Source organism: Lynx rufus, unplaced genomic scaffold (genome assembly GCF_022079265.1).
Source record: "Lynx rufus isolate CCGP_SWC_20201006 ecotype Redwood Valley unplaced genomic scaffold, mLynRuf1.p SCAF_12, whole genome shotgun sequence".
In the NCBI taxonomy this organism is placed as follows: Eukaryota; Metazoa; Chordata; class Mammalia; order Carnivora; family Felidae; genus Lynx; species Lynx rufus.
The window spans coordinates 13,699,568-13,713,782 of record NW_025814826.1 but is presented as its reverse complement, the minus strand read 5'-3'; the positions used below and the strand labels follow the sequence as shown (position 1 = coordinate 13,713,782).

The window sequence follows — 14,215 nt, the reverse complement described above, 5'->3', positions numbered from 1 at the left end:
TAAATTCTGTTCCTGGAATCATTGTTACACTATATGTTAACTAACTTGGATTTAAATATATACGTAACAAAAGTAGTAAGTTTTCTGAACACTCTTTAAAATCTGAGACAGGCTACTGGTTCCTAGCACCTGCCACGCGGGAGGCCTGGAATTCTTTCCTGGGAGTCATGATGTCTTCAATGGTACCAGTCTCTCCGTTTTAGATAGAGGAAAGAAGACTATCACTCTGCCTTTCTAGAGGAAGTATGAACAAGGAACAAGGTGTTGTTGTTTTTCTAATTCTCTTTCATGCTGTCCAAAATAAGCAATTATGACAGCAATTATTAAATAACCACAAGAACCTGGAGATCAATACATAACACAACAGATTTCTTCTGACAGATCACTGAAATGTAAAATAATCAACTCATAAGCAAGGGGGGGAAAGACAGGACTAGTTAACCTACAACAGAAACAACTGGGGAATGAATGACTTGTTCAAGGTTCAAAAACTGGAGGGCAGGGAATTATTTAAGAGAACACCTCAAGGACAGAAGGACAACCGGATAAATGAGAATAAACCACAACAAGGTGCTTTGTGTCTATAATGTCACATAATTTTCACTATGAAACTAACCTTCCCTATGGAACTATGTACGTTAGCAATAACGTCTCTTGAATGCATCCAATGATCCTACAGACTGTTTAGAATGAGATTCTTTACTTACTCATTCAATAAAATTCACCAAACATCAGCCAGTACACTATGAATGCAAGATACAAAGTTGAGTAGGATACAGAGGGTCCTTTCCCTCATGATTATTATGAGGTTGGTGAACAAACAACTATGATAACAACAGGAGCAGAGCTGTAACAGAAATATACATAAATTATGGGGAGAATCAGCTATCTCATGGGTGTCACAGAGGCTCCAGAATTGACATCTGAGCTGGTCTTAAATGGAAAACAGGGGGAACATACTTCAAGCACAGCAAGTATTCATGCAAAGCGCAAGGTATGAAAGGCATACTTATTACAGAAGAGCAAGTGGTTTGGTTCACACAACCCTACACGGCAGGATGTGTCCTGCACGAGTTTATTAGCTAAGAAAGCAAGCTAGCTTACATAAAACCACCCACTTCTGAAAAAGAAGAATAAACTCTTTTAACACAGGAGAGAATACTTCCTTTCGGCTGGAGAGCATTAATTTTAAATCTCTAGGAAGGAAGGGACTTTGCATATTTCATTTTTCTCTTTTCCAAGCAGTTCTGAAATCATGTCACCCGAGAGAATATAAATCAAAAAAGTTATGAGACACTACAGGCTCGGGGTGGGGGAGGGGAATGCTAAGAAACAGTAAAAGCATAAATCTTCACTTAAAAAGAAGAGATAAGAAACCACAAGAACCTGGAGTTCAATATATAACTCTGGAACAGAGCAAGATAGAGATTTAGGGGTTTCCATCTCAGGGATTTACTATGTGATATGTAGGAAGTATCAGGGAACCTAGGTGTCACAACAGCCTGCAGCAACTGGCTGGGTCTTCTTGTGAGATGTTCTCCAATCTGTGAGACCGAAAATCCTCCAAGGTTCCTTTCTTCAATAACTATTATAGGTGACAGCTAAGAAACTAAGACTGAGCGACAAGAGAAAAAACGGACAGGGGAATATAATGATAAAATTCCCCATCTTTTAAATTTCATTTACTAGTTTAGAGAATTTGCTTTGTCATAACAGGCGACCTTTTGGGTTTTCTCAATTAGGGTTCTGTAAAGAATTAAGTCCTAATTGCCCTACGCAGTGGTTCTCAAAGCGTGATCCCAGGACTCCCGGGAGTCCCTAACCCTTTAAGGGTCCATGAGGTTCTCCATTTCCCAACTACTTATTTGTGTGAGGTTGCATTTTCTTTTCTTTTTTTTAATGTCTATTTCTGAGAGAGAGCGCATGCTGGGGGAGGGGGCTGGGGGGGGCGGGGACAGAGCATCCTAGTCAGGCTCTGCACTAACCGCTCTACGTGGAGTTCTAGCTCATGGACCATGACATCATACCTGAGCCAAAGTCGGACGCTTAACCGACTAACCCACCCAGGCACCCCGAGGTTATATTTTCTTCATATACTCCAACTAAACAATACACATTAGACCCTATGCAGAAGCAGGTATGAGAATTCAAGCTGTTTTCTATTAAGCAGACAGTGAAGAGGTTTTTCAAAACGTAACAAAATGACACTCTTCTCACTAGAAAAATAAAGTTTTTGTTTTGGAAAACCAGTCAATTCTCATAAAAATTGCTTTGTTGATCCTAACACATAAGAAGTTTATTATACTTATCTTCAAGTGAATTACTAATTGGGTATTTATAAGTTTCTCAGTTTTGTAATGTAAATATTGATAGCTATAAGGCACATAAGCAAAGGCTCTTTGGAGTCCTCATTAATTTTTCAAAGTATAAAGAAAGGGATTCTGAGACCAAAAAGTTTGAGAACCGTTACCTTAAGGTATCCATTGTATGTAACAAAGTAACTTCTCTATTATACACTTAAGTCGGGAGGAAAGAGAAAACCGTATCCTGTTGTGCGGTTTAGATCACAAACTGGTACTAAAAACTCTATAGCACAGTATGGAACAGACACTCGGTGAACATAAATGGGAGGGAGAATTAGGGCTGGGAGCAAGGCTGCTTCAAGTGGTTGGAACTAAATCAAACTTCTTTTTTTTATGTTTTAAACCAAACTTTTAAAATTAATAAGCGGTCAGATCAAGTGACTCTATCGTGTTTACATTCATATTTTATTTCGTAGGTGTACTTTAGATATGCTGCTTTATTTTCTTAAAAACAGTTTCTGGAGCATTTCCATTTAGACCACACAGCATGAGCATGTGTTCAGACACGTTCACCTACACCCAAGGCCTGTGATACACCTGTTGAAAACACTGCATAAGAACACCTAATCTTTTCTGGCACCACATTTCATCTCACGGCTATGTGGATGCTGGTGCCTAACAAATCATAATAGGCATAAAACGACATTAAAACAAAACAAAACAAAACAAAACAAGACACTGTACTTTCATAGAACAACTTTACTGAGGGCATACAATGTATTTGCTATACTTACCGTATCCCATATCTGAAGTTTTATCTGTTTTCCATCAATAGTTATCATTCGAGCACCAAACTCTACACCTGAACAGACAAAAAAATGATTTGTTACACAAACTAGTGGGACTATATTTCACATTTAAGGATTTTTTTAAAAAAGGATGTTTATTTCCAGGACATACTATCCCAGATGATACATAGATGAACTTTACCAAATATGGCCCCTACCCTGAGAAAACAAATAAACTAAGGCAGAGGTGCTAAAAGGCGTAAGTTAAAGACACAATTAAAATACTAAGATATTCAAGTCTAGTAGAGTTAGAAAACAAACTGTCGTCCTCATGTTTTCATAGGTTCCATAATATAAAAAAACTAGAAATGAGATTCAAGAACCGTAATTATTAGTAACAATATTAAAATTCCTTGAAGACTATTAATATGGTATAAAAATCACTAAAGGGATAGAGGCCCTTCAACATCATAGCTTTGGTTCCCAGCATGGGTTATCAACTAGTAAAGAACTCTCCTAATCCCACTCCAGATAACCACTGTTTAAACATACTTCGAGACGTTGCTCTAAGGGAAGATACGCACAGAAGTGTACGTACACTCTATACAGATGGGGGCACATAAGTGCCGCTCTGCAATTCGCTTCTCAGACAATAACAAACATTACTCCGTATCACAAATCTCATTACAAATCAATCAGTCAATAAACTATGCCATTACTTTTGGTGACTGCATATGTGTGTGTGTGTGTTGTGTGTGTGTGTGTACACACACTTTACTAAGTTGGTAAGCTGGTTACAAATACAGGTCATTGCCGAATTTTCTCTAAGTAGCTAAAACTGAAATGAACTTTCTGCATACATCTTTCAACTAAGGATTATGACTAAAGGCAAATTATACGAAATAGAATTGCAGGTCAAAGGGAGTACAATCTTTTTTTTTTTTTTTAAACATTTTTTTTAATGTTTATTTTTGAGAGACAGAGACAGAGCATGAGCAGGGGAGGGGCAGAGAGAGAGGGAGACAGAATCTGAAGCAGGCTCCAGGCTCCGAGCTGTCAGCACAGAGCCCGATGTGGGGCTCGAACTCACGAACCATGAAATCTCGACCTGAGCTGAAGTCGGCCGCTTAACCGACAGTGCCACTCAGGCGGTCCTAGGAGTACAAACTTTCTTAACACAAGTTAACTACTCTGGCTTTTCTCCTTCATTTATCTTTTTTTTTCCTCCTCCCCCCTTATCATCTTTTTTTGAAAGTACTCAGTCTGGGTGGCTCAGCTGGTTAAGCAGCCAACTCTTGATTTCGGCTAATGTCATCAATTTGCAGTTTGTGGAATCGAGCCCCACGCTGTCAGTGTGGAGCCTGCTTGGGATCCTCTCTCTCCCTCTCTCTCTGCCCCTCCGCCACTCACATTCTCTCTCACTCAAAATAAATTAAAAAAAAAATTTTTTTAATCATAGGAGGAAAAAAAAGGGATAATTTCAGAGCAGCAAACAGCTGTGAAGGAGACTCTGAAAGAAGTCTATCACTTCTATTACACTGAGTCATTACTGCTTGGAGTGCGCTCCATCAGTATTTAGATCAGAGTCGGGGTGAAGGGAAGACACACATGGTCCTCAGAAACCAGATGTCAACTTGGCAGAAAAACAGCTTCTAGTTGCCCAGGGGAGGGCATAATGCCCAGTGTCAGAATTCCATTTCAGCAGCTCCTGTAACTCCCCCGACCATGATCAGGAAGATGGGACAGACAGGTAATTTGTTCTTTCGTGATACGTAACTCGGTGAAGTTTTTACTCTACATCTTAACAATGATTCCATCCCGGGGCCAGAGTCAATACCAGGCAACTAATGGTACATTTCTCAGAATCAGAAATAAAGAAGAGATAGACTCAGGAATCATGATGTACTAGAATGAAAAATGCAAAACTGCAAAATTCTGCCACACAACCATTTTTTATACCTGCCAATCTACATATTAATTACAAGTATATACATATATAAATCTAAAAATCTATATAAATACATACATACATATTCACACGTACTCTGTGCCACAGGGTGGGAGACACAGAAAACAACCGCCCACCAGCTTACCATTAACATGAAAATGGGAGTAGCTGAAGGGAGAAACCAGCGGCTAAATATTATACAAGTGCTCTTTGAGGTATCTGGTATTTAAAAGGAATGTACTAATGTACAATATTCTATGTAGCTAGATATTTAACAAAGTGGAAGCTTTTTCGTGAATCTATTGTTTCATTTCTAGCCACAAACTAGAGAGAGAATGCCTACTTTTCCTTCCATCATCACAGACGGGCTTTTAACCTCAATCTAAAAATGCTGCATCACTCACTGGGATTAAAGATTTCTTCAATCTAATGCATAATGTCAAATTGGACAAAAAACAACTACAAACTAAAAACAGACCCTTGACTCGTGTTGGATGGGCAAGGCCCAGGGACTGACATCTTGGGCAGAGGGACACAGATCTGAAGAATGACTGGCATCCACTGTGTCCTGGCAGATGAGAGGCTAAGGACACCTGTGCTGCGGGACTGTTGCTATGGTTCCTGCTTCCTGACTCCAAAGATGCTTCATTCCTGCCCATTCCCAAGTGTAAGTCTTCACTCTCCTGAGGGTTCCATGTAAAATTCAGGAATTCTAACATATCCCCTTTTGCTTTCCCTAGCCACACTTGGGTTTTGGTACATTTATCTCTTTAGTCAAAGTAAGCAAAGAAAGGTTGTTGAAGCTTGAAGTCTTTTAAACAAAGATTTTGCCTGTAAAAATATATCCAATTTTATTATTATTTTTTTAAGTTTTATTTATTTTTGAGGGAGACACACACACACACACACAGCGTGAGTCAGGGAGGGGCAGAGAGAAAGGGATACACAGAATCCGAAGCAGGTTCCAGACTCTGAGCTGTCAGCACTGAGCCCTATGTGGGGCTTGAACTCACAGACCAAGAAGAGATCATGACCCGAGCCGAAGTTGGACGCTTAACCGACTGAGCCACTCAGGCACCCCAAAATATATCCAGTTTTTAAGATGTTAAATGAAAATCGTATCATATGAAAATCAGGATTTGTTTCTAAAGCAGGGAAATGTCATAATAAAATTGATGTTTTAATATTATTTATCAATAGGGTCAGGATACAGAATTTAAAAACAAGAGGTAAAGAACTAACTAGTTCTTAACAAGACTACTGTACTCTCCAGGAATGAGATAAAGAATGATGGAAGGAAGAAAAATACATCTTTTTTAAAATTTTATTTTAGAGACAGAGTGAGTGTGTGAGTGAGGGAGAGGGGAAGAGGGAAAGAGAGAACCTTAAGCAGGCTCCATGCTCACTGCAAAATCTGATGAGGGGCTCGATCCCATGACCCTGGGATCATGACCTGAGCTGAAATCAAGAGTCGGATGCTCAACTGACTGAGCCACCCTGGAGCCCCTTTTTTATTTTTTTTTATTTTCTGAAAAATACACATCTTAGAGGAAAAACTGACAAGCACTGATTACTGAAAAACTATGATTTGTTTTCCTATCAAATGAAACAAAAACAGAATCTGATTTCAGTTTCAGAACTGTAACTCCTTCTCATTAACCTACTTGTAACTGGGCTCAATACATTGTGTGACTGGGCTCAATACATTCTGTGTGGCAAAAGAAAATGCTGAAACTTAAGTGCACTATAAGACTCAGAAACAAAAACTGAAAACCTTATTTCTTTTCTGGGTTATTGAAAATTTTCAATCTTTTTTCTTAAGTGTATATGGGTGTGTGTGTGTGTGTGTGTGTGTGTGTGTGTGTATATTTATATATATGCTTAAGAACTCAATTTAGACACACTTTCCTATCTTTTTTTCAAGGGATAAACCATCATCCCCTATGCCCTTGAGGTTCTCTTCTCAGATGCATTTTCAATTAACAGCCAATCTGGCTGCCAGAGAGATGGTCTGTGGAGCCAAATGCAAGAAGGCCTCATTTACCTGATGTTGTTAGGGAGCGATGCTTATTTTTTCAGTTATGTTATTCACTTGCAACCTTCCAAGACAAAATAGTCTGAATGTAAATAGATACTTTTTAACTGCCTCTAGATCATTATCATCCTTGCGTAGTAAGAAATGTGAAGCCTTGCAAAAAGAAAAGAAAAGAAAAGAAGAAAAAAGAAAAAAAGAAAAGAATGTGAAGCCTTGCAGGGTAACCATTTATTGAGCAAAGGTCAATGTCTACTAATTGTGGGACTGTGTGAAAAATGTTAAATCTCTTCTGCGTCAGTTTCCTTATCTGTAAAATGATATTAATAAAACCCATCTCACAGGATTTTTTTCAAGATTAAAGGGTTACTACACACAAAACAAGAGCGGGGCTTGGCATACAGTAAGTACTCAGTATGTGTGAGCTATAATTATTATTCCCTACTCTACACCAAAATTTCTATACCACCACTCACATAACTAATGATGCCAAGCCGTTTGAGAAAGGGCCACTTGTCAGAGCCAAGTGACCATGGGGCTGTCACAGCAGAGAGCAGAGCCACAACAGCAGAACACAGGGACCTGTGCTGGGACCTAGACATTGTGGAGGTTCAAAACAGAGACTTGTGGGAAGAAAGCTTTATGTCCCTAGTTCTAGAAACAAGGGAAAAACTAGATTATTGAAGAGTAACTTCCTTAACTTTCCATGAAAAAATGAATAGCACCTTTAAGGTAAACCACTAGAAGTTTCCAACTGCAGAGAAAAAGATCATCATGCCCTCAACTTGTAAACTATTTCAGAGATTTTGGTCATAAATTACACAAACAAAACAAAAAGGTGCAAATATTAGACAAGGAAAAATTTATGACTTACAGATAGGCCAGTCTGGGCCAGTCTACCCAGAGCATGTAAAATAATTAATTTCACAAAAGTAATGGTGAAAAAAAAAAAAACCCTACCCACAATAGTAACAAAATAAACTTACAAAAAAAAGCACAAGGCGTATAAGAAGAAAATTATAAAACTTTACTGAAGAGCATTTAAAAAGTTGGGGGGAAATGGGGCACCTGGGTGGCTTGCCTCAGTCAGTTAAGTGTCCGACTCTTGGTTTTGGTTCAGGTAACAAAACCCACAGTTTCATGGGTTCGAACCCTGAGAGTCAGGCTCTGCACGCCCTGCACACTGGCCATGTGGAGCCTGCTTAGGATTCTCTCTCTCCCGCTCTCTCTGCCCTTTCCCCTCTTGTGCTCTGTTTCTTTCAAAATAAATAAACTTAAAAAAAAAAAATAAAAACAATGATCAAGAAAACTTCAAAAAGGAAAAATGTCAATCACATATTAATTATACTACCAAGTTACTATAAATATCAGTAGTATATTTTCTCATGAAATAGAGAAAAACAGAAACAAAACAAAAACCCAAAACATAAATGGAATAGATTTGAGAGTCCTCAAACAGACTTGCTTACCTATGGAGACTGAGCATATGACAAAGGTGATGGTTCAAGCAGGAAAGAAAGATGGATTATTTAATTAATGGGTGTGGGGCTACACGTTATATATGGATTAAAGAAAATCATATACGTGGCCATACACCAGACAGGGTATGAATTTACAGTATTAGAAAAGTACTTAAGAGAACAGGAAGTAATTTTTGTACTGGGGAGCCTTCCTTAGTGAGGCCTGGAAGCCAAAAAGAAAACCATCAACAGATTTGACAAAAAAAACCCCGCAACAACAACAAACCAGTAATAGAAGGGGCAAAGATAAAAACAGGTAATTCAAAGAGAAAAGACACAGAAGTGGATCTTAAACATATGAAAAACGCTCAGCCTCACTAAAAATTAGAGAGCAGGAAAGTAAAATAATCACTATTCTCTGCCCATTTCACGAAGAGCAAAAACACAACTAAGCCACAGCGGAGGGAAGGCCCAGGAGAAACGGGCACTTCAGTAGCCACCGGTGGAGGGAATGCACATCAGAACAGCTTTGTGTGTGTGTTTGTGAATACATTTAAAACCCTAAAAGGCTACAAACACATCAGTGGTTGCTGGAGGGCCAAAGGAGTATTATATAGGGAATTTAACTTTCTCTGGAGTTTTGTACAATGTTTTCATAATAAGCACACCCTGTCAAGGAAATACATTTTACTATTCCAGTAACATAGACTCTGAGATCTAAACTCGATGTTCACAGAGTGCTTTTAAGCTATCTCCCTAGTTCTTGGCAATGTTATCTCAGAAAAGTGAACCCCAATTAAATGAGGGGTATTTGTAACTGATCTGTGGGAAGCCTGACACAAGAAATGATGCTTCAATTCTACAACCTTTACCCCCAAAGGACACTTTCACTCCTCAGTCATTTCTTATAGGACGGCTGCTTTAAGGATGTGGGGGAGTTAGGCAGGAAGGTGGTACAACATATGCCTAGCCTCTGTATCACTGTTTGTTGAACTGTCCATTAATAATAGATAGTGAAATAAATGTAGTGGGCATCAGTGGGCTATAACTAGAATTATTTCTACACAATATAATTGAACAGCATTAATCAAATGTATGCATCAAGCACTGTAATGTGAAATGTTTTTGAAACTTTCTCCCCAGAGAGATAGTATATTAATTTAGAAAACATTTACAGAGTCTTTCTATGTACCAGGCACTGGAGATACAGCAATGAACAAAACTGATAACAGTGCTATCACGAACTTTACTCTTATCCTGGTGGGAGACAACATTCATTTACAATCACCTGTATAAAAAGTTAAGGAGAAAAATAAATCTAGGCAAGAGGATGGGTTTGGGTGGGGGGGGGGGGGAGGCTATGTGTGTCCACGTGCACTTGTAAAGGCCTAGGAGGGAAAAAATCAGGAGCTATTTGGAACACGTTAAGTTTGAGATGCCTAATAGACATCTAAGAAAGGAGATGTTGAGTAAGCAGCCGGATATGTGCACATGGGGAGAAGAGAGCCTCATTGGAGTGAGTTCCAAAAAGAAGGAGGGGAAGAGAAAAACCAGAGACAGAAATTACGAACAGTCCTATCTGAGGACTTTTGCCAAAAGGAAACAGAAGGACTGAAAGCTGGAAAAGATAACAGTCATGAAAAATGACAATCAAATGGGGAAAAATGAGTGACATTCGGGAAAAAAAGAACTGCTGAAGCAGTGTTCTTGAGTGGGCCTTGGCTAGCAACTTGGAGTTCATCCACAATAGCGAGGAGAAGGCTGAGTTCATGGGCACAGCGCAGGTAGGTGGGTCTGTGTGGTGATGGAAACCTGTGAAAATGCTCCTGTTCGCCTTTGAAATTTCCTGAAATAGAGACCAAGGCTATCACATGAGAATGAAGACAGGAAAGGTGGTGCCTGATTACAGAGCAAGAAGGTGTAACACAGTGGTACAGGGAAGTGGAGAATGAATGGATTGGAAACAAAGTGTAACTGTCAAGTGGTTAGAAGTTAGTGTCCAAGAAACTAATGAGACTAGTTAGCCGGGCTCTGGGTTTTTCAACCAGCAGGATGGAGTAGATAGTTAGCGTTGACCTATGGGTTAGCCACAAAAGTGTGACGAAGCAAGAGAGGGGGCAAGAGTTGAGTGTGCATGCCGGGGTGATGAAAATGACAATTATAATGGTTAGAATTAAAGCTGGGCAAGGAGGAAAGTAGGACCACAAGAGGGGTGAGAGTACAAAGACAGCAGGACCAACGGATTATAGAACTGATGGGACAAATAAATCATTAGTGTTAGCAACCAGAGGGCGTGAGTTGGAAGGATGGGAGGACAACCAACCAGATGCATGACACTGAGATTCTGGAAGCGGTGCCAGGTACCGGTAACGACCAGGTCCTGGGTGTGACTATGGGAGTGAGTAGCTGAAGTAGAGAGGAAGCAAGAACGGAGAGGCCAGGATGTGTGTGGGGGTGCACTCGCATGTACGGACAGGTCAACTGGTTTACAAAACTGGTAAAAACCACTGCTCCAATGCTTCTCAAGCTTTTCATACGAGTCACTGGGAGATCCTGTTCAAATGCAGAATTTGACTCAGTAGACTCTTTAACAAGCTCCCAGAGAATAAAGATGCTGCTGGTCCAGTATAACAGCACTTAAATACACCCAACGTTCTACTCTGGACCTTCAGTGTAATTATATCCGGGAAGCTATCTGTAAATGGCCTCTTTGATTACTATTGTTAACAATTCTCACTGAGAGAGTAGTCAAAGGGTAATGAGGAGTATTTCACAGACTCATCCTTGTCTTTTATTTCCTCTGTTCCATCATTTAATACTTGGTCATGACCTGACCTTAGCGTTCTCACCTTCTTCTATTCATCAGGCAAAGTATGCAGCAGAATCAAGATACTGTCTTACTCACATCTATTGCAGCAAACATTCCAATGTTCCTTGAAAACAAATACATGCTAATGACCAGACAAACTGTCCGGACCGGTGTGGCAAGGTAGAGCAGTCAGGGTGGAACCAGAAAAACAGAAACCATATTTAAATATTTAAAACAGAGGCAATTTAATGTAGGGAGTTAGTTACAGGAAAGAAAAAGCTGAGAAGCTCAAAGAAGGGATGGTAAAGAAGCGGAGAGACTGGCACCAGCCGGAAAGTGCTGCCATCTCTAGGCTGGGGGGACACAGAGAGAAACCAGGGTTAGCAGAGCTCAGGAGACAGACCATCAGTGGGCCTGTCACCACCAGGGGTGGGGCTGGAGTCTTACGAGGAAGAGACTGAAAAGAAGTCCCTTGGCTTCCCTTGTGCTTTTAGCTTCCTACCTCCTGGAGGGAAGCCACTGGTACAGCTGCCTGAGTTGCAGTTTTCCAAACAGCTCCCTTTGGTCCAACCCCTTCTCTCTCCACAAGTATAGCCCATGCCGCTTTCTGAAAGTAGGCTCAGGCCCAGCCTCTCCATCAGATGTGCCATAACACCTTAGAAATTTCTATGAAAGCTTCAATGAGAAAAGGAAGACACTTTTGTTTAATTCCCTACGCTAAAAACCACTGTGTGGTTAGTTGTGTCAGGACTGAATCAGGCTTAAGACACCGCTACCGAGGTTCAGACTTACTGGGCGAAGAGCAGATCGTACACAAAACTGAGCTCACCAAAGTTAACCTATGAAATGGGGACCAGCATGAAACAACAGTACCTGTCTCACCCTTCATTACTGTATATACTTAAAACGGAATTAAATTAAATCAACTAAAACGGAATCGGAATATTCTGACAGGATAGCCACCTGGGAAAAGATTTCAAGGTATCTACAAAATACATGTGGCTTGATTGACAACTATTAATTTATCTAATAATTTGATTAACAAACTCTGTTTGATTTGGTATTTTAAAAATACACAGGACATGAGACTCAACTTGCTTAATGGTGATCTAATGATACCTGTGAAAAATAAGCAGTCACTGGCTGAGAAGATACACCAACCTCTTAGTTGTAAAATCTAAGTAGATTTCAGTCTAACAGTTACCGGTAACGGTCTCATTTATTCTTTGCAACTTAGGACACTAAAACTGCCTCCTGGCAGTTTTTCTCGATTAATAATTACTATCTAAGTAAACCGAGAGCGTGTATCATGCTGCCAGGCACTGTTCCAATGTTTCACATTTATTAACTCATTTACTGCCCACAGTAACTTTGTAAGATTGGTACCACTCTTATTCTCATTTTACAGATAAAAGAATCTGAGGCATGGAGTGGTAAGGTGGATTACCAGCTAGTTAGTGGCACAGCCTTGATTTGAACTCTGGCAAGCTGGTCAGTCTCTGCTCTTACCCCTGTGCTCTCTTGTTTTGCAATCATTTGTTTCACCATTAAATACAATCAAAATCTTAAATATGTCTTCTTGCTGTTTTCTGACCATTTTTATAAAGTTGGATGATATTAGTTTCACTATACTTGTATTTTTTTTTAAGTGATGAAACTAACCTCTGTACAGCAACAAATCTAGTGTCACTGACTCTTTCTGACTCATCACTAATAGAATGGATCCTCTCTAGCACATTCCATTTCCACTCCCCCCCAAATTTTTAATGTTTCTCATTTCTTGTAGAACACTTACCGATAGTAAGGTCATGCACTGGCTGAAACCTCTTGTCTGTAAACTGTAGCAATAAGCACGATTTACCAACACCTGAAAGTTAAAAAAAAAAAAAAATCATGAGACAAAACTCACAGAAATTAAGAAACACTTTACAAAAGCACACAGAAAAGAGGCAGCCAGGGTTTCTGGTGCTCTGTGAACAATCTATCAGAATTTCTCGGTGTTATAATTTCTTGGGAAATTACGGGATTGATGATTTATTTGAGAGACAGAGAGAGAGACACAGAGACACAGAGAGAGAGAGAGAGAGAGAGAGAGAGAGAGAGAGAGAGAGAGAGAGAAATATCTTAAGCAGGCTCCATGCAGTGTGGAGCCACGTCAGGCTTGATCCCAGAACCCTGGGATCATGAGTTGAGAAGCTTAACCACCCAGGCCATCCGGGCGCCCAGGGATTGATGATTTAGGTGGAAGGTGTTAATCAATCCCAAACACCTTCTCATCCTTTGTTATTCATTTGATATTGTAATCTCAAAGGTAAGTGGCAGGAACTCCTTCCTACAAGACATCTAGCTGGTCCCCCTAGTAGCCTCTTTCTACCACAGTACTCCAGCCATTAAGGGTTCCTGCACTTTGTTTTTCCTGTCGCAGTGAAAATAAGTAAAAACAAAAGTAATCTCTTTTTGTAGTTTATCTTACTTACCTACGAACAAACTAGCAGTTAAGTGTGGGATCTACTTCGGTCTATTTTCTGGCTAGCTCATTTCAGGATTGACTAATCTGAATTATGTCCCTTCAGGGGCACCTGGGTGGCTCAGTCGGTTGAGCGTCTGACTTTGGCTCAGGTCATGATCTCACAGTTCATGGGTTCGAGCCCCGCGTCAGGCTCTGTGCTGACCGCTTGCTCAGAGCCTGGAGCCTGCTTCGGATTCTGTGTCTCCTTCTCTCTCTGCCCCTCCCCGGCTCACGCTTTGTCTCACTCTGTTTCTCAAAAATAAATAAATGTAAAAAAAAAAAATTGAATTGGTCCCTTCCCTCTACTACCAAATTTCACGTCACTAAGGTCATGAATAACTTCCTCGGCCCTAAATTAAAGACAAA

The 14,215-nt window shown here is 40.0% G+C and overlaps 1 protein-coding gene across 1 annotated transcript in view; it reads right to left on the bottom strand.

The window, feature by feature from the left end:
- Positions 1-14,215, bottom strand: part of RAB2A (RAB2A, member RAS oncogene family) — an 86,719-nt gene that overhangs the window by 40,983 nt on the left and 31,521 nt on the right. The window contains exons 2-3 of the mRNA XM_047073972.1: positions 13,136-13,207; positions 3,098-3,165 (exon numbers count right to left, since the gene is read on the bottom strand). Coding sequence (XP_046929928.1) covers positions 3,098-3,165; positions 13,136-13,207 — 140 coding nt within the window. The remainder of the gene's footprint in view (positions 1-3,097; positions 3,166-13,135; positions 13,208-14,215) is intronic.